This window comes from Crocodylus siamensis, chromosome 9, assembly GCF_052110815.1.
Source record: "Crocodylus siamensis isolate JL-2025a chromosome 9, ASM5211081v1, whole genome shotgun sequence".
Taxonomy (NCBI): Eukaryota; Metazoa; Chordata; order Crocodylia; family Crocodylidae; genus Crocodylus; species Crocodylus siamensis.
In genome coordinates, this window is record NC_143403.1 from 166059 (window position 1) to 189516 (window position 23458).

General features: G+C 61.7%; 2 protein-coding genes across 3 annotated transcripts in view; one reads left to right on the top strand and one right to left on the bottom strand.

The window, feature by feature from the left end:
- The first annotated feature begins 1376 nt into the window (after positions 1–1376).
- MARVELD3 (MARVEL domain containing 3) lies at positions 1377–3371 on the top strand. Its single transcript, XM_090062049.1, has 3 exons — positions 1377–1720; positions 1800–1876; positions 2470–3371. Exons 1-3 carry the CDS (start codon positions 1596–1598, stop codon positions 3078–3080), a joined length of 813 nt encoding a protein of 270 aa, XP_089918175.1. The 5' UTR covers positions 1377–1595; the 3' UTR covers positions 3081–3371.
- Positions 3372–3513: 142 nt separating this feature from the next.
- PHLPP2 (PH domain and leucine rich repeat protein phosphatase 2) overlaps positions 3514–23458 on the bottom strand; it is a 39828-nt gene continuing 19883 nt past the window's right edge. For both annotated transcript variants that reach the window (XM_090062048.1, XM_090062047.1), the window contains exons 10-19: positions 23352–23412; positions 21179–21274; positions 16472–16627; positions 15523–15723; positions 11319–11481; positions 10910–11040; positions 10445–10555; positions 9845–10039; positions 8912–9143; positions 3514–8580 (exon numbers count right to left, since the gene is read on the bottom strand). In XM_090062048.1, coding sequence (XP_089918174.1) covers positions 7447–8580; positions 8912–9143; positions 9845–10039; positions 10445–10555; positions 10910–11040; positions 11319–11481; positions 15523–15723; positions 16472–16627; positions 21179–21274; positions 23352–23412 — 2480 coding nt within the window. In that variant the 3' untranslated portion in view covers positions 3514–7446. The remainder of the gene's footprint in view (positions 8581–8911; positions 9144–9844; positions 10040–10444; positions 10556–10909; positions 11041–11318; positions 11482–15522; positions 15724–16471; positions 16628–21178; positions 21275–23351; positions 23413–23458) is intronic.

Sequence of the window (23458 nt, forward strand, 5' to 3'; positions counted from 1 at the left end):
CCCAGGCCCGGGCGTCCAGCACGGACATGGCCGACGGGCCCAGCAGCAGGGCCGCAGCGAGCGCTGCGGGGACAGCGGCTTGAGTGCTGCAGGGTAGAGGAACTCCCAGCCTGCCCCCACGCTCACCCCCGGGGCCCAGCCTGGCCGAGGGCCGCGTTGCTGCCCCCACCCCTGGCCCTGTGCCCCGTGCGGAGAAGTGCTGAGTCCTGCCTGGCAGGAGCCTCAAGGCCGCGTCCTGCCTATTTTGCCTGGCAACAAACCCCCCGGCTGATGCCCCCTCCCCCGGCACTCCCCATGGCCTGCGCAGCGCGGGTTCAAGGCTGGCCAGGGCAACACCTGCTGCCAGCCAGGAAAACATGGCCCTGCTTATGTAAGGCTGGAGACATGCCAGGGGGCAGGATACGGGCTCTGGTCCTGCTGTCCTCACAGCACGAGGGCAGGGGGACACGCACAAGTCCCCTCCAGCGGTGGGGCCAGGGGAGATGCTGGGAACCTGCCCCACTGCCCACGCTACCAATGACCTCAGCAGCACGCCCATTTGCCCCCTCCCCAGCACCACCCCCAGGCACTGGTGCCAGCTGGGAGCCACCCTCCCAGCCTGGGCTGGGCTGCTTCCGCTAGCAGGCGGTCGGGCAGCGCAGCCGGGCGCTGCTCTGATGCAACTCGTGTTTGCAGCGCACCGCGCGAAGCGCGGCCCTGGACTCCCGGACGCAGGTGCCAGCTCCCTGCCGGTCCCTCCCGCAGGGCCGCGCAGCCCGGCGCCCCGGTACAGCTGCACAGCCCACGTGGCTGCAGCAACACCGGCCAAGCCTGCGCCACGGGCAGGGGATGGGCACCGAGGACACGGGGCAGCCCAGCCCTGCTTGCCAATGCCCGAGCTCCCGGGGGCACGGGGCACTGCGGAGGCCAAGCCGTGCCTGCCGGGAGCCTTCCTCGCCTTTGGGGCTGTGTCCAGAGCGGCCTTCCTGCCCCTGCCACGCTCCCTTCTGGCTCAGGCCGCTGCCTCCGAGCAGCCCAGGCTCCCGGCTCCTGCCACGCTCCCACTGTCGTGGACCGCGGGCGTGCGGCTAGCAGCCGTGCCCAGTCCCACCAGGCTGGAGGTCAGGGCCACGAAAGACCGATGCTCCCAGGAGCTGCTCGTTCAGATGCCCCCATCTGTGGGGCGGGGGCAGGCTGGCGCTTGGGACTGGTCACAGTGGGTGCAGGGCGCCCCAGGGCCCGGCCGTGCCCTGCAGGGGCAGAGGAGCGCGCGGCGAGGGGTGGAAAGGGGCCGCCCGCGTTCCCCCCTGAGGCCCCCGTCCCAGCCCCTCCCCGCGCGGCGGGGCTCACGCCGGCCCTCGCGCCCGCGGGCCCATTTCATGCGCAGGCCCCGCAAGGGCGCGGCCGGCCCCCGCCTCTGCCCTGCGACGCGCCCGCCGCAACGGCGCCGCGCAGCCCTGGCCCGGCCTTGCCCCTCGCCGGCCGCGGCTCCGGGCGGGACGAGGGCAGCTCCACCTCCCGCTGCGGGGGACTCCCCGGCCCGGGGGCGGCGGGGGCAGAGCACGGGGCGGGCCCAGGGGCTGGGGGCGGGGCGGGGCGGGGCGGGCAGGTGCGGGATGGCGGAGCCGGCGGAGCGGAGGCCGCGGCAGCAGCGCCCCCGGGAGGCCGAGCACGGCCGGACCCCGCGCCCCGCGCCCCCCGGCCCCGGCCCCGGCTCCCACGTGGGGTCCCGGTTGGGCTGGTGAGTGCGGGCGGGAGGAGGGAGCCGTCCCCCGCGCCCGGTTTCCCCGGCCCCGCTGAGCGCCGCGTGCCCGTTGCAGGGAGCCGCCGCCGCCGCCGCCGCCGAGCGCGGCGCTGCTGGACTGTCCCCGCGCCCGCTACCTCTGCACGGCCCGAGGTGAGCGGCGGGGTCCCGGGCGCGGGGCTTTGCTCTGGTTCCCGACGGCGGGGCCCAGCCCCGGCCCCGGCCGCCCAGTGCTCGGGCTCCCCGGGAGGGGCCGGGGCCGAGCCGGGCTGGCAGGGCCCACGCGGGGCCTGGCCCCGGGAGCTTTGACCCGAGCTGCGGCTGCAGGTCCCGCCCGGCTTCGGACGGGGCTCCCAGCTCCTTAGCACTGCAGGGCCTGGCCGCCCCAGGCACCTGGGTCCTGGGCAGGGGCCCGACCACGCAGCCCTGCTCGAGTCCGGCAGCCCCTGGGCGCAGCGCCTGGGTGGGGGCGGGCAGCACTTGGCGTCCCCTGGTCCTGGGCTGCCTCGCTGGGAGGTTGGGGCTTGGGCAGAAGTCAGGGGTCAGCCCTGCAGAGCTTGAGCCCCCTTTCCTGGGCTCAGCGAGTGCAAGAACACCCCCCGCAGCCTAGGTCAGCGCTGCCCCGGGCTCCCCCAGACAGGCTGCGATCTGGGCCGAGCTCCCCTGGGCTTGGAGCGCCTTCGCAGGCAAGCGCGGGTGGACCGTGGTGGCCAGGCTGGAGGCGGCTAACACCCTCTCCCATGCAGCCTGCTGCCAGATGGTGGAGGCAGTGCTGGGCCTGCTGATCCTGGCCTGCAGCTCCGTGTCCTACGGCTCTGTGGGCGGCTACACTGGCATCCCCGACCTGGGCAGCATCTACTACTACCAGTACGGGGGCGCCTACAGCGGCTTCAGCGGGCCGGATGGGGAGCGTGCCCGGCAGCTCGACGCCCAGTTCCACCGCATGAAGCTGCCCATCGCCAGGGCCTCGATGGCGGTGGGGGGGGCCCTGATGGCCCTCGCCCTCCTCCTAGTGCTGCTGGGGGCCCTGCGGCTGCCCTGGCGCTGCCCTGCCTGGCTGCTGCTGGAGTGCGTGCTGGACGTGCTGCTGGCGCTGGGCCTGCTGCCCGCCCTGTACTTCTACTTCCACCAGCTGCAGGCCGTCTACGCCTCCCCGCTGTGCCAGGAGCGGGAGCAGCTCTACCAGAGCAAGGGCTACCAGGGCTTCAGCTGCAGCCTGCACGGGGCGGACATCGCCGCCGGACTCTTCGGCTGCGCGGTGGCCCTGGTGCTCGCGCTGAGCGCCGGCCTGGCTGTGCGGGGCTTCCGCACTGTCCGCCGGCTGCAGGAGAAGCCGGCACATGCCTACGAGCTCTAGGGCAGCCGCGCTGCAGCCGCGAGGGCAGGGTCTCCCCGGTGCTGCTGTTCAAACGTGTGCCGCGCCAGCTCCCCTCTCCTGCGAGACTGACGCTGGACCACTGCCCATCGGAGTGGCAGCCTGGCAGACCCCTGCCTTGCAGACAGCTTGCTCCTCCCCTCCCCGGCAGCCCTGCCTCAGCCGGGGGGTCCAGCCCTAGCCTGAGACTCAGCTCTCCTCGGGGCTGGGCCTGGGCCTGGGCCTGTGCCTGTGCCTCTTGCTTAACCTTAAATAAAGGGAGCTGGAATTCAGTGCCGGTCTGCAGCCTCCTCCCTGCTGCCTGTCAGCGCTGGCTCCATCGCCCCTTCCCCTCACGAGGGCAACGCAAGAGGGAGCTGTGGCCTGGCAGTGCCCAAGCTGTGTCCTGACCCCAGGCACGCAGGGAGCTGGACCCTCTGGGACAGTAGTTGTGCTGCAGCAGGTTGCAGATAAGGCAAAGCTGCAGCCGCCATGTCTTGCAGGCACGGGGGATGCTGTGCCAGCCATTGTTCCTGTGCAGCCAGGGCACTGGATGAAGGAGCTGGCAGCAGTGTCGGCAGCCTCGTGCTGAGCGCGCCAGCCGGATGAGGGTGGGTGAGGGAGCCCCTCCCCGGGCACTGACCGGGGGAGGATGGGAGCGGGCAGTGCCCCCCACCCAGGAGCTGGCCAGGCCTGTGCTAGGCACGAGGCTAATGGTTCATCAGGTGCAGCGCTGACAGCGTTAAGGGTGAAGCTATCCCTGCTGAAGGTTCAAGTGGAGGAGGGCGCCAGCCTCCCCGCAGCCCTGAGCAGCCGCTGCCTCATGCCGAGGGCAGCGGTGGGCACAAAGCACCCCCCGTCTGGCTTGGCTGCAGTGGCCTCCCTGCTACCCATCTGCCCTGGGCTCTGGGGCCAGGACCTGCCCTCCTTTACACCCATCCCTGGCAGCCACACAGCACGTGGGGCATGGCAGCTCGACTGCCTCCTAGCGCAGTGACACGCGCAGCCCGTGCTCTTAGATGAAAGTAAAAATCTTTATTGCTAAGTCAGCTGAAAATTTGATCAAAAATATTCTTCCTGACTGAATGGTTCTCTACATCTTAGTAAAGGGGCAACGCAGTAGTGTTTGACCCCAGCAGCCAGGGCCGTCTGCCTCTGCACAGCAGCAGGCACCAGCTGGGGCGAAGGTGCGTTCATCACGACGGGCAGCTTCACACGACGGACAGGGCATCGGGAGAGCAGCATGCGAGAGCGAGTGGGAACATCGTCTCCCACGTTGATGGCAGGAGAGAGGCTATTGCACGAACACGAGCTGCTGCAGCGGGTCTTTACCATGCTCCGGCTCACGTGACACGGTAGAAAAGGGAACACATTTAAAAATATCAAAAACACAGGATGAGGCTTCGGCCTGCAACAGGGCCACGAAGGCCTGCGCAGAGCCCCCGGCGTGAGCCGCTGCCCCCGGCGGCCCTTTGGCAAGTGGCGCAGAAGCCAACGAGTCCAGGACAGCACAGCTCCGCCCGGAAGGAGTGGGGCAGTCTGTAACCTGGGGCCAGGGCAGGGGCCTGCAGCAGCTGCTTCCAGGGCAGGGGGTCCCGGAGCGCTCCTCCCTTCCAGGAAGGAGGATGCCCCCTCCCCGCTCAGGAGTTTCATGGGGCGCCGGGGCTGTCCCCCAATACTGTCGGCTCACTCTTGCCGGTGCCTTCTGCTGAGCCCTGCAGGGTGGCATGGGGCAGCAGGGAAGGCAGCACCTTCACAGGACCCACCGCTGTGGAGGTGCACGGCCCAAGGGGGCTGATCCACATCAGCAGCCCACGGCCGCATGGGCCTCTTTTCCCAGGGCTGGCCAGCCTTGGCCCTGACCAGCTCGCTGGCTGCAGGGGGAGGCAGTGCCCATGCCCCCTCCTCTGCCCTACCTCTCCCCTCATCTCCATGCACAGCCCAGGCGGTGGCCCAAAGCCAGTCCAGGTGGTGGGGGGGGAAGGAGACTTCCTCACAGCTGGCCTGGCCCAGGCCGAGGGAGCGGAGGGGAAGCAGCAGGGAAGACCCAAGAACCTGCTGCCCTGCAGGGCAGGACAGGAGCAGCCCAGCATCAGGCCCTTTGCAGCAGGGTACCAGGGCTGGGGGGCAGAGCGCAGCTGCCCGTGTTGCCATTGCTCCATCGGGTGTACCGGGGGCTGCTGCCCTGGCTCGGGGCGTCTGGCAGCCACCGCTGCAGGGTGCAGGGACAGCCCCAGGTGGGAGTCACTGCACCCCGGGCCTGGCCCCGAGATTCACCCCACCCCTGAGAGCTGGTGCCCTGGGTCTGCCTGCTCCTCCCGAGCGGAGCTGCTTGGGCACTGCCTCTGCTCCCTGTGGCGTTCCTGGCTCAGACTAATTTGTGGTCAGGCACATGCAGGATCTTTCACCCCAGGCCAAGGCCCAGCACAGACCCCAGGCATCCTGCACGTGCAAGTGCCCAGAGCATGCTCCATTCTTACGTGGGAAGAGGGGCAGCTCGTCCCACCAACACCTATATCCAGGACTGCGTGGGTCAAGTTGCCCTATGCTAGGGCCTGGCGCCTGCTGGCTGCTCAGGGCAGGCAAGGACCCACCGCAGCCCCGACATCGGGCACAGCCACCGCTGCTGCCGCCAGGAGGGGCTGGGAAGGGCCTGGAGGTTTACGAGGAATACTTTTTGACCTTCCCCATTTTTGCTGAGGACTCCTAGATAAACGAGACAGGAACTCTCTGCCCTTCCCGTGGTGTCTCCCCCTGCCCCATTCAGGCACTCGCCTCATTCTCTGAATCCAAACAGCACGTTTTCCTTCTGATTTCCAAGGTTAAATGAAACATTACAAGAAACCATGAAGCTCAGAGCTGAATCCATGCTGGGATCGTTTCTTTCTTCTTGTTTTCCACAACATTTGCTGATGCGTGGCAGCAACCACACGGCAAAGTCCTGGCTGGACCCAGTGGTGGCTGTCGTACCTGCCCACGTGCACAGCCAAAGGACCGTACTTCCCAGGGAAGACTTGGCTAGAGTGATTTTACTGTGAACAACCTCCCCCACCACCCTGCTCTGACAGACAAGCCATGCTCATGCTCCCTAGAGTGTCCCAGCTCAGACTGGACCTGGGTTTGACAAGGAAACCTCACCCCAAACCTGTAAAAAGGCTTTGGGAAAAAATCTCTCAGACTTTCTCCAAAACAGAACGAATAAATTCTGGGGGTCCTACCCTGCCCGGGACAGGCGCGGTGAGGCTCCAGGGCTGTCTTGCCCCTCAGAGCTCCCTCAGCCCAGAGCACCAACTGCAGGTGCTGAGGCAGGGGCAGATCCACCTGGGGTGCAGCCTGGAGGCTGTTTCTGGTTTGGCTGCAGGAGCAGTGCTAGGAGATGCCGTGCGGCAAGTCAGCATCCCCTGGATCAGAGCCATCTGCATCTGCCGCTAGTGAGTTCCCAGCACGGGCATGTGCCGGACCTGGAGCTGGAGTCAGCAGATGCTTGCATCTTGCAGCTCCCTCCAGGCCATGGGCAGCCCTGACCTCGCTGCTGCCAGGGATGGAGGTGATGCCCTCGGCCTTGGTGCCTCCCCGTCCAGGCCTGCACGTGGGAAAGCACAGGCTCTCTGCCCACAAGGGGCTGCTCCTGCTGGAGTGTTGTGCCCTGTGCTCGTACCCCAGGCCTGCCCGCTGCCCACGGTTGTGCCTCTCCTGGAGATGGCCAAACCCCTCCCCACCTCTCCTGGCCCCAAGAGCTGCACCGTTTCCCCACCCACACCCATCCCAAGGGGAAGGAGCTCCCCCATTCCCTCCCTGCCCTGGCTGACCCCCTACCAAGGTGCCCTAGTGCCCACGGCTGTGCCTGCCAGGGGCACGGAGGCCCCGTCCCGCAGTGCCAAATGATACCCGCTGGTGATCCCGCGTACCGCGGCGCCCCTCCCCCTGCCCCAGGAGTAAAGTGCTGGGCAGGCGGGAGCAGGCTGGCTCGAGTGCAGTCCATGAAAGTGCTTGCAACGTGTGTGGGAGTCAGCGCCCAGCCAGGCCCTGCCGAGCTCCGCTGGGGCAGATGCGCTTTGCGGGGCTCCGCAAGCACCGCTGTGGCCCCCTCACCCCATTTGCCTGCCCGTCACCTGGCAGAGCTGACGAGCCCGAGAGGGACGAGCCTAACAGAAGGGGCACCAGTGCAGAGCCACCAGCCTTGCCCACACCAGCTGGGTGGGGACCACGGGCTCTTGGAGTGGCTGGGACTCCCTCTTCGGAGCGGGTAGCCGGGGAGCACAGCTCCAGGCCTGCTGTTGGCTCCAGCAGGGAGGGAGCTGATGCCTGTACTCTCCCTACGGACCCTGGCTCCAGTGCTGCTGGGACAGATGCGAGCCACCCTGCAGGGTCACAGAGCCGTGTCGAACTCCTCGGGGGCAGCCACGGCCTTCTCGCCGGCTGCCGGCTCTGCCCCGCTCTCCCGGTGCTGCTTCATCTGCTCCTTCACCTCCTCTTCCAGATGTGGTGGCACCGCCAGCTGGTCCTCAGGCTCCAACTGGGTGGGAGCAGCAAAATAGCCCGTCTTCTTCTTGGGAGCCTCCATGGCAACCTCAATGAGGTTGAGGCTCTCCTCCAGGGGCACGATGGAGCCGTTGGACAGCTTCTTCCCATAGAGGCAGCACGTGGAGGGTGACTTCTGCAGCTCGCCCCACCTCTCCCGGCCCACGGCAGGCGGGAGGCTGCTGCCAGCACTGTTTTGCCTCCAGATATGGAGAACGAGGCTGCTGGCATCATCCTCAGGGCCCCCGTCCTCGGCCTGTGGCAGGGCAGGCTCTGGGCCATGGCTCCGGCAGCAGTGGATGTCCACCTCCACCTCCAGGCGACTGCCGTTGGTCATGACGCCCTCCACCGGCTGCTCATCATCACTGTCCAGCCCGTTGTCGGACTGGTTGCTGGAGAAGGTGGCGCAGGACGGCTGGCGCTGGAAAATGCTGGGTGGGGGCGGAGGCAGAGGGTGCAGGCTGCAGCGCCGCTCGGGCCGAGGCAGGAGGCCGGCGTCCAGGCCAGCTGCGCTGTGCTCGTCAGAGGCTGTGGAGCCCACCTCGCTGCTGACCTCAGAAGCAGACAGCTCGCTGCTGAACTCGGAGGCAATGCCACTGCTGGAGGAGGGTGTGGCTGGCTTGGCCGGGGGCAGGAAGCCGCCCGGGCCCGGCAGAGCAAGGCCCTGCCCCTCACAGGTGCAGTTGTCTTCACCGATGTTCAAGCACACCACGACTGCGCCCACGTTGTCCTGGCAGCCGTAGCTTTGGGCTAAAGTGCAGAGCTTCTTGGCAGCAGCCAGCGGGTCGTGCAGGTGGCGCACAGCGCCCACGGCCTCCGCGGGGGAGAGGTGCTCCCAGAGCGCCCTGTTTCCCAGCAGCAGCAGTTCGTCCTGCACGCTCAGTGGCACAGAGAACACGTGAGGCCGGGGCAGGATCCAGGGGTGCAGGTAGGTGCAGCCCAGCAGGCGGGTGCAGCAGGTCACGCCATTCACCTTGTTGTCCTGGGGACGAAAGACAGCAGAGCTTGCGTGAAGCGTAGGCAGGCATACATGCATGCATGTACACACGGGGCATGCCTGCAGCTGTGCAGGAAGGCTGTGCAACTGGCTCTGGGTGGGGAGGAGCTATTGGTTATGCTTTCACACCCAAGCCAAGTGGGGAGTGAGCCACATGCCTGATGTCAGAGATGTAGCTGCAACTTGTGAGATCAGCCCCCCAGGCCACTGCTGGCTGACTGTCCCCAGAGCACATGACCACAGTCCCCAGCTGGGTGGATGCCGTGCAGCAGGACCACCAGGCACAGTCCTGCTACCGCAGAGGGGTGGGACCCACCTCTGTGATGATGGCTTTCTGCTCCTGCACCCTCCGGGTCTCCTCGGGGCACTGCTCCAGGCTGAAGACTTTGGAGAGTACCAGTGGCTTCCCACCACGGCACAGGACGGCCTGGCATGTCCCCACGTTGGCCACTGTCAGTGTGAAGCCGCTGCCTGGGTCGGCGGTGTCATGCCGGATGTAGCACAGGACGGCGGAGGAGCCCAGCTTCTGGCCGGCCACCCCCAGCTTCCTGTGCGGGGACACGCAGTCTGGAGAGAGCAGCATGGGCTGCCAGCTCACTCCATGCGCACGTGGTCCTACCCTGGGATCCAGTGCCCTGCAGAGCTGTGCGCCAAGCCCATCCTCTACCCCGCAGCACTGGCTGTACGGAGTGGCTGAGATGCATATGCACCCCTGGGGCACAAGGCTCTCCCGAGCACAAGGCTGCTTTGGGGCTGGGCCTGCAGCCTCCCTGCTGCCAGGCTGCAACAGCCAGGGCACCAGGGGCCTCTGCCAAGCCAGGTGGCAGGGGAGGGCTCCACTCAGTGGTACAGTGGGCAGGCTGCAGAAATTGGGGTGGCAGCATGCACAGCCAGGCAGGCAGGCAGGCAGGCAGGCCACGGCGTTGAGGTGGTAGCATGCACAGCCATGCTCCATGCAGACCAACGAGGTGGCCAAAGAGGTCTTGGAGCAGGACAGGAGGGGAAGCAGCAGCACAAGACCTTGGATATCTGCTACTGATCACCTCTGCCCCGTGCCCCGTCTGTCTGGGGCCCCGGCAAGGAGTGGTGCGGGGGAGCAGGGCAGTGCAGGAGCCAGGCCCCAGGGCGACACACCAGCCAGGCACACTGTTCTCACTCCAGGGGACATGGCCTGGGAGGACATAATTTGCTGGCCAGCAGCAGGTCTGGGTGAACCTGCACCCAGGAAGCCTGCAGCGGCTGCACCCACCTGTGGGAGACCAGGAAAGTGCTGGTCATGAAGACCATGTCCGTGCTGGACTGCTGCAGCTCCTCCAGCAGCACGTCTGCCATGGTGCATTGCAGCAGGCGCGGTAGCTCCTCATTGCGGTCACCGTCGAACATGCCGTAAACGGCCTCCATGCCCTCGGCAAAGCTCCCCAGCGCTAGGGATGCCACACACAGCCTGCAGGGGAGGGGCCATGCCACTGACCATTATCCAAGGCCCCTGCCCCATCATAACCCAGCGCCTCGCCACGCCCCTCATGTTGCTTTGTGCAGCCCAGGCAGGAGCTGCTCCCTGGAGAAGCCAAGGGACTCACTCAAGGTCTCTGTGGCAGATTAGGGACATGAACCCATCTCCAGAGTTGCAGACTAGCCTGCAGCTACTGGGGCTGCCTCCCTCCTCCCTACTGGGTGGGGGCAACTCCCTCAGGGCAGGGCAGGGCAGGGCAGCTGGGCCAGGGAAGCCTATTGCCAGGACTGGTACAGGTGCTAGGGAGTCCAAGGAAGCGGGCGTCCCAGGGCAGCCGGCTGCGACTGTGGGGTACAGCCGGCCCTGCCGTGCCCCGGGGGCCGCGGCTCTGCTCACTTGTTCCGTTGCCCGGCCATCTCCGCCAGCCCGTGGCTCCAGAAGGGGGAGGCGAGCGCAGCGTCAGCTGAGAGCCCGGGCTTGGTGTCGATCTTCAGGGTGGCGATGTGGCTGTGGAGAGAAGCCCAGTTATCAGGCTGCTCCCATGGCCAATTGCCCAGTGTGCAACTGCCAGGCTAGTGGCCACCCCACCCCAGCCTGGCCCTGCAGCAGAGCACCCTGGGGTGACATGGAGGGAGGCCTTGCCCTGAGGCAGTGGGGCACTTGCCGGGTGCAGGCAACAGCTCCTCTGCTTTCCTGGCTAGAGCGGAGCCAGAGCCCACGCCTGGAGGGGACGTGGGCAGCGTGGCCAGCTGTGGGCGGAGGGGCTGGGACACAGTGTGAGCGGCCCAGGCAGTGCCCTGGCTGCATCGCTTCTGCACCAGCCTGGGCAGGCCTGGGGCAGCCTCCACGCCCACTGCTCACCTGAAGATGTCCAAGGTCTTGTGCTCCAGCACCAGGTTTGTGTTCCCAGTCAGGTCCAGCTCCTGCAAGGCAGCCGGCAGCGCCTCTGGGATCAGGATCTCTGTCAGCTCGTTACAGCTCAAATCCACAAACTGTGAATGGGGGGGGAGGGCAGGAGGGTCAGTGGGAGACCACAGGGCCCTGTCAGCCCTTCCCTGCATGCCTCCAAAGCCCTGTCCTTGGGACCCCAGTGCCCATTCCCAGCCCCAGTGCAGCCGACCTGCATGGTCAGCCCAGTGCAGCATCCTGCTGCTGATCACCTCAGAGCCACGCTGCGAAAGGCAGAATGAGAGGCCTGGGTGTACAGACCTGGAAACAGCCAGCAGCCTCCTGCCCCTCACCTGGCAGGGCTGGGGGCGAGGGGAGGTACCTGAATGAGGGGCAGCTGCAGGATCTCTGGGAAAATGCTGATCTCATTTGAGTGGGCGAGGAGTGTGTGCAGCCGCTTGCAGTTTGCAATTGTTGTGGGAATCGTCTTCAGCTTGTTGCCACTCAGGTTCAGCTCTTCCAGCTGCTCCAGCTTGCTCAGTTTGCTGAAGGGAACCAGACACAGCAGCTCCAGCAAGCCTGACTGCAGCCCCTCCAGCATGCATAGGCAGGGGATACAGGGCTCATTGCTGGAGAAGCAAGGCTGCAGCAGCAGGAGAGGCCAAGCTGTCTTCTAGCTGCACTCCTCACCTATGGCTGGGAGGCCAGCAGTATGCCTGGAGAGAACAGGAACTGCCTGGAGAATGAGGTTGCCCCGATCCTGTTGCTCCTGCCCCCTCTATGCATGAGGCAAACAGGGAAGTCCCCCGTGCCCAGGCTGCAGGTGTCACATGTGTCCAAGGGAATGGGTCAGGGGCTGAGTTTGGGGTGCAAATGCCTGGCAAACCCTGGGGTGGAAGGAGAGTCCCAGACAGCATCAAAAAGCCAGCACTGCACCAGCGCATGTGGTAAGGGTGAGCAAGGAGACGGGGAGACAGCAGACAGTGCAGCTGGCATCAACACTAGGAGTTTTCTGGCAAGACTGGCATGGAACACAGGCAGCCAGGGTTACGTGCTGGCTCCGTAATTAGTGACGATCAACACGGCTCTACGGGAATGGGTCTGCCAGTTACACTTGATGTTATTCTTGCCAAGACTCCAAGTCTGGCTGGCCGGACAACTGCACTGACATCACCAGCTTCTGCAATGCTTTGCAGTAGGTGACACTGGTTAAACAGTAACGCATTATATAACTCAAGGAGGACAGGTCGCAGGGGAACTATCCAGCAGGGCAGGCAGGGGTGCTCAGTCCTGCGTACAGCAGTGTTCAGGGCTTAACAGAAAACCTACAGCCCGTTCTGGTGCCAACAGATCCACACACTGCAGACCAGCAGGAGAGGCTCAGGGATCACAGAAACGTGGTGGGACGAAACGCATGATTGGGCGGTCAATGTCACGGGCTATAGGCTGTACAGGAGGGACAGGATAGGAAAGAGAGGTGGGGGCGTGGCACTCTATATTAAGGAGGAATAAACATCCTTGTTAATCAGCAAGGAGTCAGGGGAGGGGCACTCTGAAGTGCTTTGGGTTAGAGTACAAGGCAGTCGAGGGGAAAGGGACTTAACGGTGGGAGTCTACTACAGACCTCCCAACCAGGGAGAAGAGCTTGACCAGGAATTCCTGGGTCAGCTCACAGAGGTGGTGAAGGCTAAGGACGTGGTAGTCATGGGGGACCTGAACTTCCCGGACATCTGCTGGGAGGAGCAGTCAGCCAGGTCTGACCGCTCACGTAGTTCTTGGCCAGAGTGCAGGACCTCCATCTCACCCAGGAGGTGCACAGCCCCCCCAGGGGAGACGCCTTGTTGGACCTGGTGCTGGCCACAGGAGATGACCTGGTGAGGGGGCTGCGGGTGCTCGACCACCTGGGCGACAGCGATCATCGCCTGCTGGGATTCACCATCCAGCGCAAGGTGGCAAAGGCTGGCAGCAAGGCAGCAGCCCTAGATTTTAGGAGGGCAGACTTCAATGAGCTAAGGAGGATAGTTGGAGAAGCGCTGAGGTCCCGGAGGGGAGGGGAGCCGGGTGTCCAAAGAGAGTCTTCGCTCCTTAAGGAGACGATCCTCCAAGCCCAAAGGGAGGTAATCCCGACGAGGATCAAAGGGAGCAGGAGACCACGCAAGCCTCCGTGGCTCACCAAAAGCATCCGGGAATGTCTCCTTGCTAAAAAGGAGGCTTACACCCAATGGAAAGAAGGGGTCATCACCAGGGAGGGCTATCCTGTAGTTGCTCGGGGATGTGGAGGGGCAGTTAGGAAGGCCAGGGCAGAGATGGAACTGGGACTAGCTTCCCAGATTAAGGACAATAAGAAGTCCTTTTTTAAATACATAGGGGGTAAAAAGAAGGTCCCGGGTAATGTGGGGCCCCTGCAGGATGCGTTGGGAAACTCGGTCATCACACCAGACGGCAAAGCTAACATGTTTAACGATTTCTTTGCCTCCGTCTTCCTAAGTAGGGACCAGAACAGCCACCTCCCTGCTGGGCCCCCCTCGGGCCCTGGGGGAGGCACACCTGGGCCACGGGTTAGCGAGGATTTAGTCAGGGAGCTTCTGGAGGGGTTGGACGTATTCAAGTCAGCCGGCCCGGACGATCTCCACCCTAGAGTACTAAAGGAACTGGCCGAGGTCATTGCAAGTCCCCTGGCACAACTTTAGGAGCACTCGTGGTGCTCTGGTGAGGTACTGGAGGACTGGAAGAGGGCCAACGTGGTCCCCATCTTCAAAAAAGGCAGGAAGGAGGACCCGGGAAACTATAGGCCGGTTAGTCTCACCTCGATCCTAGGCAAGCTGTTTGAGAAAATTATGCTGGCACTCATCCAGGAGGGGCCAGCAGGGGACTGCATGCTTAGGGGCAACCAGCACGGGTTCATCAGTGGCAGGTCCTGTCAGACCAACCTGGCGGCCTTTTACGATCAGATCACCAGATCATTAGACGCAGGGGCAGCAGTGGACATCGTCTTCCTGGACTTCCGGAAGGCTTTTGACACGGTCTCTCACCCCGTTCTCATTAAGAAACTGGGGGGCTGTGGTGTAGACACCCACACAGTCAAATGAGTCGCCAACTGGCTGGTGGGCTGCACCCAGAGGGTGGTAGTGGATGGGTTATGTTCGACCTGGAGGGACGTGGGCAGTGGGGTCCCCCAGGGCTCGGTCCTCGGGCCTGCACTGTTCAACATCTTCATCAGCGATTTGAACGAGGGGGTAAAAAGCACCCTGTTCAAATTTGCTCATGACACTAAGATGTGGGGGGACGTGGGCACACTGGAAGGATGCAACAGGCTGCAATCAGACCTCGACAGGTTACAAGGGTGGGCGGATGAGAATAGGATGGGTTTCAACACAGACAAGTGCAAGGTGCTGCACCTGGGGAGGAACAACCGGCACCATACCTACAGGTTAGGGAACTCCCCTCTTCTCAGCACGGAGGCGGAAAAGGATCTGGGGGTCATCATTGACTCCAAGATGAACATGGGCCGGCAGTGTGGAGAGGCAGCAAGGAAGGCCAACCGCACCTTGTCCTGCGTCCACAGATGCATCTCGAGCAGGTCCAGGGAGGTGATCCTCCCCCTCTATGCGGCACTGGTCAGGCCGCAGCTGGAGTATTGCGTCCAGTTCTGGGCGCCGCACTTCAAGAGGGATGTGGACAGCATGGAGAGGGTCCAGAGGAGGCCACTTGCATGATCAGGGGACAGCAGGGCAGGCCCTACGAGGACAGGCTGCAGGACCTGAACCTGTTCAGCCTCCACAAGAGAAGGCTGAGGGGGGATCTAGTGGCCTGTTACAGACTAGTCAGGGGGGATCAGCAGGCATTGGGGGAGTCCCTGTTCCCCCGAGCACCGCCAGGAGTGACCAGGAATAACGGTCAGAGGCTGGCAGAGGGTCGGTTTAGGTTAGATATCAGGAGGCGCGACTTCACGGTCAGGGCGGCTGGGGTCTGGAACCAGCTTCCAAGAGAAGTGGTGCTGGCTCCTACCCTGGGGGTGTTTAAGAGGAGGTTAGATGCACATCTTGCTGGGGTCATTTGACCCCAGTACTTTCCTCCCATGGCAGGGGGTCAGACTAGATGATCTGTTCAGGTCCCTTCCGACCCTAAAAACTATGAAACTATGAAGACAGACCACAGTGAACCCAGGCCTGGGAAACCAGCCATGAATGAGAGGCCACAGCAGCCTGCTATCCCCTGCTCATCAAGCAGGTCAGGCTGGGAGCAAGCACTAAGCTGCTCTGCACAGAAGCCCGATGGTCACGAGAGGCCAGGTGAATCCAGCGAACCAGCCAGACGGGGTACAGAGCACAGGCCCCTCTGTCTGCCGCGTTGAAGGCACCAGCACAACTCTCTCCCAGCCACCCCTGCACACGTGCTCATCGCAGGCACTGGGGCTACAGAACCACAGCTGCCGCACTGTCCTCAGGGTCCCGAATGGAGCTGGCGGGGAGGGGGATGCCTATCACCATGCCAGAATGAGGGCTTCTGCCCATGAGAGCCCAGCCTGGCCCCCGCCTCCAGCCCTGGCAGCCAAGCACTACACCCATCCCACCATGTGCACAGACCTGGCGGGGAAGGTGTGCAGCTGGTTGTAGGCCAGATGCAGGATCCGCAGGTTCGGGTGCCCCACCAGGACAGGGATGCACTGATCCGTGAGGCTGTTGTTAGTCAGGTACAGCAGCTGCAGCAGGCTCAGGCTCTCCTCGCCTGCGCTGGCCGAGGGCAGGGACTCCAGGCTGTTGGCCGACACGTTCAGGTACCTGAGACTAATGGCAGCAGGGTCAGACACATTAGAGCCCATCCAAACCCCCACAGAGACAACAGCCACAGTGACCCCACACAAGGACGGGGCCGTAGCGAGCCGGAGAGCAGCTCCCACCAGCTTCAGGCTGCGGGGCTCTGCCACTGACCTGCCCGTTACAAGCACACGGTGCTCTGCAGGGAGAGGAGCATCCCCGTGAGGAGGCGGCAACAGCTGGGTTCTGCTGAGCCCAGGTGGAGACAGCAACGGGCAGGCAGGGCAGCGTTGCACGGCTGAGCCCTGCCCGGGGTCTGAGGCCCGACAAGGCCACAGCTCACACCTGCACAGGCAGTTGCCTCATTTCCACTGCAACCACCCCTCTGGCACAGGTCTCCTCAAGGAGATGATGCTGTGGCACCAGAGAGCCTGTTCCCTCCCTTGGACCTGGCCTTGAAGACAGGACTCGGAGGGGATCAGCACCAACTCCAGGCACTCCTGCATGGGCAGGCGAGTCAGACAGGGCCACCTTCTCTGCTAGGGTGTGGGAGCCAGCGGGCTCCCTCAGCCCCAGCCTGGTGCCTGCAGAACTCCTGGATCATTGCCGTGTAAAACAAACCCACCCTATTATCTCCCGTATAACCAGCAATAAAGCTCCCAGCACCTGGCTGAGGCAGCCATGCAAACAGTCCCAGCCCATGGTAGTCCAAGGGAGAGGCAGCCACAGGACACCGCCCCTCCGCCTGCCCCCCACGGTGCCTGCTGCCCCCACTCACTTCAGTGCCTTGGAGAAGAGCCTGTCAGGGAGCCTGGCCAGCAGGTTGTGCTGGAGGTCCAGCACCTCCAGGGGAACATGTTCCAGCAGCGGTGGCAGGCTCTGCAGCTGGTTGTGTCCGGCCATCAGCTTCCTCAGGCTCAGGCTGCTCAGGAGCCTGGAAGGAAGAAAGCGGAGTGAGAAAGCTGCCCCATACCAGTCTGGCCCCAGGATGCTTAGGACACACCAGGGCAATGGCCCGCCGAGCGTCCAGGCTGCCACGGCCTTCTCTGGCTTCACCAGGCTTGCTGAGAGACCTCTCAAGCCGTGATGGTTGCAGGTGGCATAGGACGGCCCTGCCCTCGTCAGTGAGGCTCTAGCTTCATTGCTGGTCTCAGAGGGCCCATCAGCTGCTGACGGCAGCACGTGAAAGAGGCCAGGCCACAGGGCTCTGCCTGCGGCTCTGAAGGGCAGCTGAGGAGGTGCCCTCGTCATCCTCCCTGCTCCTGGCCCAGCACCTACTCGGGGGGGCGGAGGGGGGCAGAGAAGGAAGGCCCCAGCCAGAGACCCCTCCCGTGGGTGCCGGGGCCTTTTGCAGCAGTGCTCGCGGAAGATCTGGCTGCATCCGCTATGCCTGGACACATCCTTACGGTTCCCCTTGCCGCTGCCCGCAAGGAGCAGAACTTTAACGGATGGATTCTCTGCTGCTGTGTGAGCCTGGGCCAGGCCGCAGATTCAGGGCATCCACGGCACCGCACATGCAGCTGGGGCTCAGGTCAGGAGTGCCTGCCGTGATCCTGCATGGTCTTGACTGGGGGACCGTGCCCCACGTTTGCAAGCCTGCTGCTTTTGTCCAAGCAAAGGGTCCCGCAGACAGACCTCTGTGCTCGGCATAGGACTGCCAACGCTGGAGAGCCGTGTCCCATGGTCCCTTATTCTGCCAGCTAACCGCCCCAGTGTAAGCGCAGCCCCTCACTCCTACAGCAACGTGTCCAAATCAGCGTCCGCCCGTGGAGCTTGCTCAGCCTATGGCTGGGGATCCAGAGCAGGCTGCTCACAGCTGTGGGTGCTGAGACAGCAATCAGCCCCATGCTCTACCTCCTCAGTAAGCTAAGTGTAGCTGCTTTAGCTTCCTGCCCTAAGGCAGGTCGGTACAGATCCTGAATCATGCCCTTGGCTCTTCTCTGACCTGCTCTGCTTCATCAACGCCCTTTTAAAATGCGGAAACAGAGCAGGGTGTAGAGACAGGACTGGTCTTGCCAACACTGTAGTGCATTGACACCACACACCCTCCCTCCACTCACTGCATACACTCCTACGTGTTCACCCTCTTCCCTCTGCGCCCAAGCAGTAGCTACCTCTAGGCAGCGAGACACCAGTCCCTAACGAGTCCTGCCTCCAGGACAGTCTCCTATGTCCAACATGGGACCTACATTCTCTCTCACCAATGCATGGACTTTGCATTTAGCCGTGTTGAAAACACACACTGGCTGAATGCGCCCACTCTACAGAACAGCGGGCCCGTCTCGTTTACACATCACAACAACTTACCACTCAACCAATTCTTTCTGGTCAATTTTACAGGCACGAACTCGTATTTTTCTCCAGACCATGGATAGTTATTTAAGAACCACTGGACTAAGAACAGCTCTCTGTGGGACATCACCAATAGATGACAACGCACACCTACAATAACTTCCCAAGACCTAGCACATGGCTACCGTTTAATCATTTATGATGGGCCATATCAATTTTCTAAGTTTTTTTTTTCTTAAATCACAATGTCATGCAGGTCAAAAGTTTATTACACCAATTACCTTTAACAACCAAACTTTGTAACTTCACTGAACCATGCTGTTAAACTTGTTTGACAAGAACGTTTCTCCACAACACCGTGACTGCCCTGCCTTGTTGCTTTATTTAATTTTTACTGCCTGTCTCATATCAGCCTAATCATGTGCTGCCCAGGAATGACACCAGGCTAGCCAATTCCAGAGTATGCCACATCATACCCTACACTCTTTTTCTAAACACTGGCACCATATTCTCATCGCCATTTTTTTTAGATCCTCCCTCATTTTCCTAAATATGGTAAGAAAAATCAGTGTTAGAGGCTCAGGAGACTCCTCAGGCAATTCTTTTAAAACTCTTGGAGCGAATTGATCAGTCCTGTTTATTTAAAAATACTTAACTTTACCAGCTGACATAGAATTCCTTACTAGTGTGTAATACAGTATCCTGCTTCTTCCAAATACAGAACACAAACTTTATTGACTGCTTCTGACTGCCTTTTTCTGCATCATCACTAATAATTTCTCTCTTTGTGTTTCCATCTCCCTTTTAACCAGGATTATTTTTCACTTGAAGCCTTCTTTCAGGGGCCCTGAAAATCTACATATAGAAGAGATATTGGATGGAGGGGAGTTCTCCAATGTAACACAAAAGGCATAAAAAGATCAAAGGCAGTGGTCCTCAATCTCTTCAGGCTCAAGGCACCCCTTGTTGTGTTCAAGACCATCTCTTAGTTTTCACTCATTTCTTGACTATGGAAAAATAATCAGTGGATGTAAGGACAGCAGTGGATGTGACATCCTTTGACCTTAGCAAGGATTCTGATACAACCTCCCACAACATTTTCATAGGAGTGCTGAGGGAATTGGCTGCGGTCATTGTGGGACCCCTGGCACGGCTGTACGGGCACTCGTGGTGCTCTGGTGTGGTGCCAGAGGACTGGGAGAAGGCCAATGTGGTTCCCATCTTCCAAAAGGGGAGGAGGAGGACCTGGAAAACTATAGGCCAGTCAGTCTTACCTCGATCCTGGGGAAGCTTTTTGAGAAAATTATTCTGGCGCATGTCTACAAGGGGCCGGGGGGGAGATTATGCTTAGGGGCCACCAACATGGGTTCATTAGTGGCAGGTCCTGTCAGACCAAGCTGGTGGCCTTCTACAACCAGGTCACCAAATCCTTAGACACAGCAGTGGTAGCAGAGGATATCGTCTTTCTGGATGTTCGGAAGGCCTTCGACATGGTCTCTCACCCCGTTCTCATTAAAAAACCAGGGGACTGTGGGGTCGACACCCACACAGTCAGATGTGTCGCCAACTGGCTGGAGGGCCACACCCAGAGAGCGGTGGTGGACGGGTCATTTTCAGCCTGGAGGGATGTGGGAAGCGGGGTCCCCCAGGGCTCGGTCCTCGGGCCCGCGCTGTTCAACATCTTCGTCAGTGACTTGGACGAGGGGGTAAAAAGCACCCTGCTTAAATTTGCTGATGACACTAAGATGTGGGGGGACGTGGGCACACTAGACCGGGGGGAATAGGCTGCAATCAGACCTAGACAGGTTACATGGGTGGGCAGACAAGAACAGGATGGGATTCAACACTGACAAGTGCAAAGTGATGTTCCCGGGGGAGGAAGAACCAGCACCATACCTACAGGCTGGGGAACTTCCTTCTTGTCAGTACAGAGGCAGAAAAGGATCTTGGAGTCATCATTGATGCCAAGATGAACATGGGCCGGCAGTGTGGGGACGCGGTCAGGAAGGCCAACCGCACCTTGTCGTGCATCCACAGATGCATCTCGAGCAGGTCCAAGGAGGTGATCCTCCCCACTCTGTGCAGCGCTGGTCAGGCCGCAGCTGGAGTACTGTGTCCAGTTCTGGGCGCCGCACTTCAGGAGGGACGTGGACAGCATGGAGAGGGTCCAGAGGAGGGCCACTCGCATGGTCGGGGGCAGCAGGGCAGGCCCTACGAGGAGAGGCTACGGGACCTGAACCTGTTCAGCCTCCACAAGAGAAGGCTGACGGGGATCTAGTGGCCTGTTACAAACCAGTCAGAGGGGACCAGCAGGCACTGGGGGAGTCCCTGTTCCCCCGAGCACGAACAGGAGTGAATAAAGGTCACAAGCTGGCAGAGGGGAGATTCAGACTAGACATCAGGAGGCGCAACTTCACTGTCAGGATCTGGAACCAACTTCCAAGCGAAGTGGTGCTGGCTCCTACCCTGGGGGTCTTTAAGACAAGGCTTGACAATCACCTTGCTGGGGTCGTTTGACCCCAGTGCTCTTTCCTGCCATGGCAGGGGGTCAGGCTCGATGATCTGCTCAGGTCCCTTCTGACCCTACTAACTATGAAACTAGGAAAGCTACGGAAGTATAGGATGAATGAACAGATTGTCAGGTGGATAGAAACTGGCTGAATTGATGGGCTCAGACAGGAGCGATCAACGGGTCAGTGTCTAGTTGGCAGCCAGTAATCAAGCGGAGTGCCCCAGGGGTTGGTCCTATGGCTGGTTTTGTTCAATATCTTCATCAGAGATCCGGACGATGGGATGGAGTGCACCCTCAGCAAATTTGCAGATTAGATGCGCTAGGGCCCTTGCAAACACAGAGCAAAGATGACTCTGAATCCTAGCTCTACCCTCCAGCTTATCGCGGCCCCAGCGCACGACTGGTACCCCAAGCACTAAGACGGCACAGCAGTAACGCTCCTGCTCTACCATGAACTGCTGGTGCAGAGGCTGGAGTCATGGGGTAAACTCTCTGGCTCCTGTCATGCTGAAAGGGAGAGGACTCTGCCTCCCTGCTGGCCCCAGGAGCTACAAAGAGTCTGACCAGCAGCCATCATGCAAGAAAGCAGCTTGGTACCGAAAGCACAGGGCTGGGAGTTCCCTCCCAGCTCACGCTCTGGAGGGCGTCCCAGCTTTAGGCAGGGATAGGAGTTCCTCTTACCTCGACGGCAGCTCTGCGAGGAGATTGAAGCTCAGGTCCAACACCTCCAGCTTCTTTGCTTCACAGGCCCAGTCAGGGACACACTGCAACTGGTTCCTGGTAGGAGATAGGAGAACACACGAGTAGCAGGGGGGGCACGACCTGGAGCTCTCCTGGCTCAGGGTCTGGCCACATGGGCATTTTACTGCAGCGCTTCAGTGGGGTGGGGACCCAACACGAGCCTACGGGCAGCCGGACCAGCCCAGGAGGCAGCGGTCACTTAGGTCGAGCTACTTAGCGTAGGGTGTAGAAGTGGTGATGTCCTAACGACAGGCCTTTTGTTTCACCTACAGCACCAGCAGCAATCTCCTTCTGTGGGCCCACGCGGGAGGGAAGGGGCAAGTCAGACCAGGGGCCATTTGGTCTGTGGTTTCTGCTGAGCCTGGCAGCAGGGGAACGGATCAGCACTAGCGAGATGCGTGGCTCTCTCCAGGACCTGTGCTGAGCTGCCTACCCCATGGCCCAGCCAACAGCACCCGAACAGGGTCTCCTGGCGCAGGCACCTTTGAGCCAGTGACCGAGAAGGCAGGCAGTCACCCAGTCGTGTCCCACGGGGGCACAGGCAGCCGGTCAGGGAAGTGTTACTTCTCCTTTGACACCAGTCTCCCAGTGCTGATCAGAGAAGGTGCTGCATTTCCTGCATAGCTCGCTGCAGTCTCAGAAGGTCACTTGCGCCTCACTCCTCCCCCACACCAGAAGGGGTGACCAGAGCAGGACACCTTGCTGACACTTGCTCAGGCTAATCAGTGGACCAGGCTGGCTGGGAAGGGGGCAGCAGCACAGCGGTCAGCTCCCACAGGCAGTACGCAGTGCTGGGCACCCTGGCACAGCTGCTGGTCGCTAGCTGGCGCAGGAGGCTCTGGCCACCTGAGCTACCCATATGGGAGTAGCGGTAACACCTGCCATGCTATGGGCACACCTCTGCCTGCAGCACACTGCTGGAGCACTGGCACAGGGCAAACCCCGTGCTCCCAGCTGCCTCCTCAGGACACATGCTTGCCTCCTCTGCCAGCCCTAAACAACACCAGGCTCTGGCTCCACATCTATGGGACCTGGTCAGCACCCTGCTGCTATGGAGCCATGGTCGAGGCCCGCAAGCCTCAGTCCTGTTGACTTCCTGCTGCTAATCCTGGCCTGGCTCAAACTCCCTTCTGCCTTGGATAAATCTACCCCGAGGGAAGCAGGAGTCTGCACGAAGGAAGAACGTGCGTGTGCGAGTGCGTGGCCCCCACTGTGCTGCAAGGGGAAAGTCCGCGGACTGCAGCAGGCCATACACCCACACAGGCGTGACACGCCACTGCCACAGTGATAAGCACATAGATGAGCTCTGACCTCTCAGGAAGCCTCTCCGTTCTCTGCTGAGGCTGTCTGGCTGCGAAGGGGACTGAGCCTCACCTGACTCTTGTGTGCTACAAATCTGATACCCTAGTGAGACGCTGCCTACTACAGCAGGTGACACAGATGTGGTCACAGGCCTTTTCTACCAGTAAGCGCACAGCCTTCCCCACCATGACCCAGAGACACTCCCAGGACAAGCAGGCCGTCCACAAGGGAAGCTATGCTGGCACGTGACAAGGCAGGAACCAAGCCAGGGCAGTTACCCTGGTACAACACCTCACAGGGGTGCTGAGGCCTATACAGAAAGCATCCCTATTGTCCCATTACTACCTAAGATGGGCTCAACTCCACAGAGGAGAGCCGCACTCGTGCAGGGAGGGAGCAGGGCCAGGTTCCACCGTCCTGATGCCGAGGGGGAACTCCCCCGTATAGGTGCTCAAGGCATACAGGCCTCCTGCCATCAAAAGGAAGCACCAGGGACATGCTAAGCCCTGGGCCCAGAGGGAGATGCTGTGGGCATCAGCGTGTGCACAGTGAAGGGTGCAGTGCAGGGGCAGGGGCAGACGCTGCCTTGCTGGAAGTACGTCTCGGGGGCAGGGGAGGAGACCTGAGGTACTGGCTTCATGGACGCAACAGTCCAGCTGCAGGCTCCCCGCGGGCACAGAGCAGCAGCAACCCTGGAATCAACAGCATCCGCTCTGCAGGAGCTGCCCTAGGCACAGCCCTGGCAAACCCCACCCAAGTTCTCCCAGCAGCCCAGGATTTGGTGCTGTGCCCGACGGTGGCAGCTACTTACCAGGAGAGCTCGAGGCAGGTCAGCTGGCCTGGCACTGGGTAAACACTGACTGTGGTCAGACCTGATCAATGAAACAAGCAACCATGAGAGCGGTGCTGAGGGGAGCA